Source organism: Oryza brachyantha, chromosome 3 (genome assembly GCF_000231095.2).
Source record: "Oryza brachyantha chromosome 3, ObraRS2, whole genome shotgun sequence".
Lineage (NCBI taxonomy): Eukaryota > Viridiplantae > Streptophyta > Magnoliopsida > Poales > Poaceae > Oryza > Oryza brachyantha.
In genome coordinates, this window is record NC_023165.2 from 23,453,503 (window position 1) to 23,456,602 (window position 3,100).

At 55.9% G+C, this 3,100-nt stretch overlaps 1 protein-coding gene across 1 annotated transcript; it reads left to right on the plus strand.

Annotated features, from left to right (window-relative positions):
- Positions 1-579: 579 nt before the first annotated feature.
- Positions 580-2,427, plus strand: LOC102712625 (zinc finger protein CONSTANS-LIKE 16-like). The gene is made up of 2 exons (XM_040522848.1): positions 580-1,564; positions 1,656-2,427. The coding sequence occupies exons 1-2, from the start codon at positions 626-628 to the stop codon at positions 1,980-1,982; spliced, it is 1,266 nt and encodes a 421-aa protein (XP_040378782.1). The 5' UTR covers positions 580-625; the 3' UTR covers positions 1,983-2,427.
- Positions 2,428-3,100: the final 673 nt, after the last annotated feature.

Here is a 3,100-nt window from a genome sequence, read left to right on the forward strand (position 1 = left end):
GTGTATATGATATATGATATTATGTATTAAGAATATGTAAATAACTATTATATGATTTACACTATAGATAAACTGGAGAGAGTAGTTGGCTATAGCTGGCATCACGGGCGGGTTAATCATGTGATCGGACGGCTGCCGGCTGACGATGAGTCACCAACCCACAGAAGATCACACACACACACAACACAGCGCGCAGACGCCTCGTCGTAATCCGCTCGCCTCGCGCCCCATCCTCTCGCGTGGGGCCCACCAGAAATCGCACGGCGTGACAGCCCGCCCAATCGCGTTCCACCCCTCCGGATTCCGCGCGCCCCGCCGGCCAATCGCGTTCCAGATAACCGTCCTCCCGGGCCCCACCTCCCCGCCTCGCCCTCCTCCGGGCCCGCCACGTGGCGCAAAAGCGTAGTCAGGGACCCCACATCGCCCCCGTCCTGCCTGGTCCACCATGTCAGTGGCACGTACGGTCGCTGACGTGTGGGCCCGGTGGCCGGGGCCGAGCCCGCAATTTTATAAAGGAAAACGGCTCGGGCGCTCGCCCCCCACACTGTTCCCGGTTTTTTTTTTGTTAACCACCGCGGTTTAAGCGGGGAGGAGGAGGAGGAGGAGGGGTGTTCGACGGAGGGAAATGACGAGCGCCGCCGCGGCGACGGGCGCGGTGCTGGGGGCGCGCACGGCGCGGGCGTGCGACGGGTGCATGCGGCGGCGGGCGCGGTGGCACTGCCCCGCGGACGATGCTTTCCTGTGCCAGGCGTGCGACGCATCCGTGCACTCGGCGAACCCGCTGGCGCGGCGGCACCACCGGGTGTGCCTCCCGTCGGCGTCCTCCTCGCCGGGATCCTCCCCTCGGTCTGCCCCGCGCGCGGTGGACGACCCCGACGCGCCTGCGTGGCTGCACGGGCTCAAGCGGCGGCCTCGCACGCCGCGGTCCAAGCCCGGGGGCGGCGGCGGCGGCGGCAAGCACGACCCCTCCGCCGCGACGATGGCTGCTGCGGCCGCGTCGGCGGTCCCGGACCTCGAGGCGGAGGAGTCCGGCATCGTTGGGGACATCGACCATGACATCGGGGAGGACGACGAGGACCTGCTGTACCGCGTCCCCGTGTTCGACCCCATGCTCGCCGAGCTCTACAACCCCGTGGCCGACGACGGGGAGCAGCAGATCAAGAAGAAGCCCGCCCGCCTCGGGCCGTTCTCAGAGCCGTCCCCGGAGTTCGCGTCCGGCTCGGTGGAGGCGGACGGCCTCTCCGGTTTCGACGTGCCGGACATGGAGCTCGCGAGCTTCGCGGCGGACATGGAGAGCCTCCTCATGGGAGTCGACGACGGGTTCGATGATCTGGGTTTCTTGGACGAAGAGAAGCCTCAGGTGAAAATGGACTTGGATACGGACTTCAACTCCATCTCACCGGCGCCTCCAGAACGTGACGACAGGAAGAGGAAGCGGCCGGAGATGATACTTAAGCTCGACTACGAGGGCGTCATCGACTCGTGGTTCCGCGACGGAGCCTCGCCATGGTTCCACGGCGAGCGCCCTCGCTTCGATGCCGGCGAGCCATGGTCGGACTTCCCGGTAAGCTCCGACGCGAATCTAGCTTTCTCCCATTAGCACGACCTAGCTCGCTCGTGGTCTGACCGTCTGAACTGTTGTTCGTCGCTTGCAGGCGGGAAGCCGGGGAGGGCTCGGCGCGGCCGTGACGGCGGTGACCGGCGGCGAGCGCGAGGCGCGGGTGTCGCGGTACAGGGAGAAGCGGCGGACGCGGCTGTTCGCCAAGAAGATCCGGTACGAGGTGCGCAAGCTCAACGCCGAGAAGCGGCCTCGGATGAAGGGCCGGTTCGTCAAGCGCGCCGCGCTGCCGCCGCTCCCACTGCCCAGGCAGCAGCAGCAGAAGCTGCCGCATCCGCATCCGCCGCCGGCGCCGCCGCGCGCTCTGCCGCCGGTGACGGTGATGCTCGCGCCCCGCGGCGCGCACGGGCGCTTCCGTTTTTGAGAGCAAGCCCTCTCGGCGCCAACGAATGCGTACATGCATGCACGCATGCATTGATGCATGATCCAATAATAAGTAGTAAATACATATACAAACATACATACATACTCGTCGACTCCTCTCGATCGTAGCTTGTTCGTTTCAGGTTTGATTTGATCGGTGTAGTGCTAGATTTGGGCAGAATTAATCCTTGTGAATTAGGGCGCTCTACCACTACGTACCATGCATGCAGACTAAAGAATATGAATCCGGTTGTGCCTGTGCACAATTATTTCATGTGCAGATTAAGTATATAATTAAGTTATGCGTGCGGTGGCTAGGATGTGTACTTTCTTCATTTCTGTAAGAAAGGTCCTACTAATTACAAAGGTTGTAGATTTTGATCGTCATGTATGTAAAGGCCTATATATGTATACTGATATATATAGTGTTTACTGTTTGAGATTAAGGGCATGTTTAGTAGAGCTTTGGCAACTGCAATTTCTAACAGAACCTTCAGAAGTAGGTAGGAACTATGCGTAGCTTTTGAGAATGAGAATAGTACAATTCAGAAAATGAATTATTACGTTTTAGAACGATAAGACTTTTTATAATTTTTTGGATACTAATAGATCTTAGCGCACGCATATATATATATATATATTATATAATTAATGAATAAATCTAAACATAGTTAAAATATTTTATAATATGAAACGAACGAAGCTAACTAGTAGTTAAAAAGACAGTTTTTCCATATCCGATAAACTAGCTTCTCAATTATTACCAATTGTGTTCAGAATATTAAGCTTCCCCGCACATCCCCTAAAGTATATATTGGGGAACTTGAATGCAGGTGTCAAATTATGTAACCAGAGAACGTTGAGGGGGAAGCGGCTAGTGTTATTGTGTGCATGGATGCAAAATGCACGCCTTCCTATACTCTATTGTAATTTGATCTATCCCATCTTTACATGATTTTCTACTAGATCTAGTGTTATATATATTTTTATTGGATAAAAAGTTGTTGTGCATCTCTCTACATTTTGAGTCTGTTAGTTTATTTGATGCGGCTCGCAAGGGATGCAGGTGGTGGGTGAGATTGCTTCGTTTTCTAGGGCCTTGAGGCCCGCTAAATCATA

What these genes read in the sequence shown, in the direction of transcription:
- LOC102712625 (XM_040522848.1), top strand. Translation starts at nt 626, where the DNA reads ATGACGAGCGCCGCCGCGGCGACGGGCGCGGTGCTGGGGGCGCGCACG. An exon ending in AGCCATGGTCGGACTTCCCG is followed by an intron (nt 1,565 to 1,655) that starts GTAAGCTCCGAC and finishes CGTCGCTTGCAG; the next exon opens with GCGGGAAGCCGGGGAGGGCT.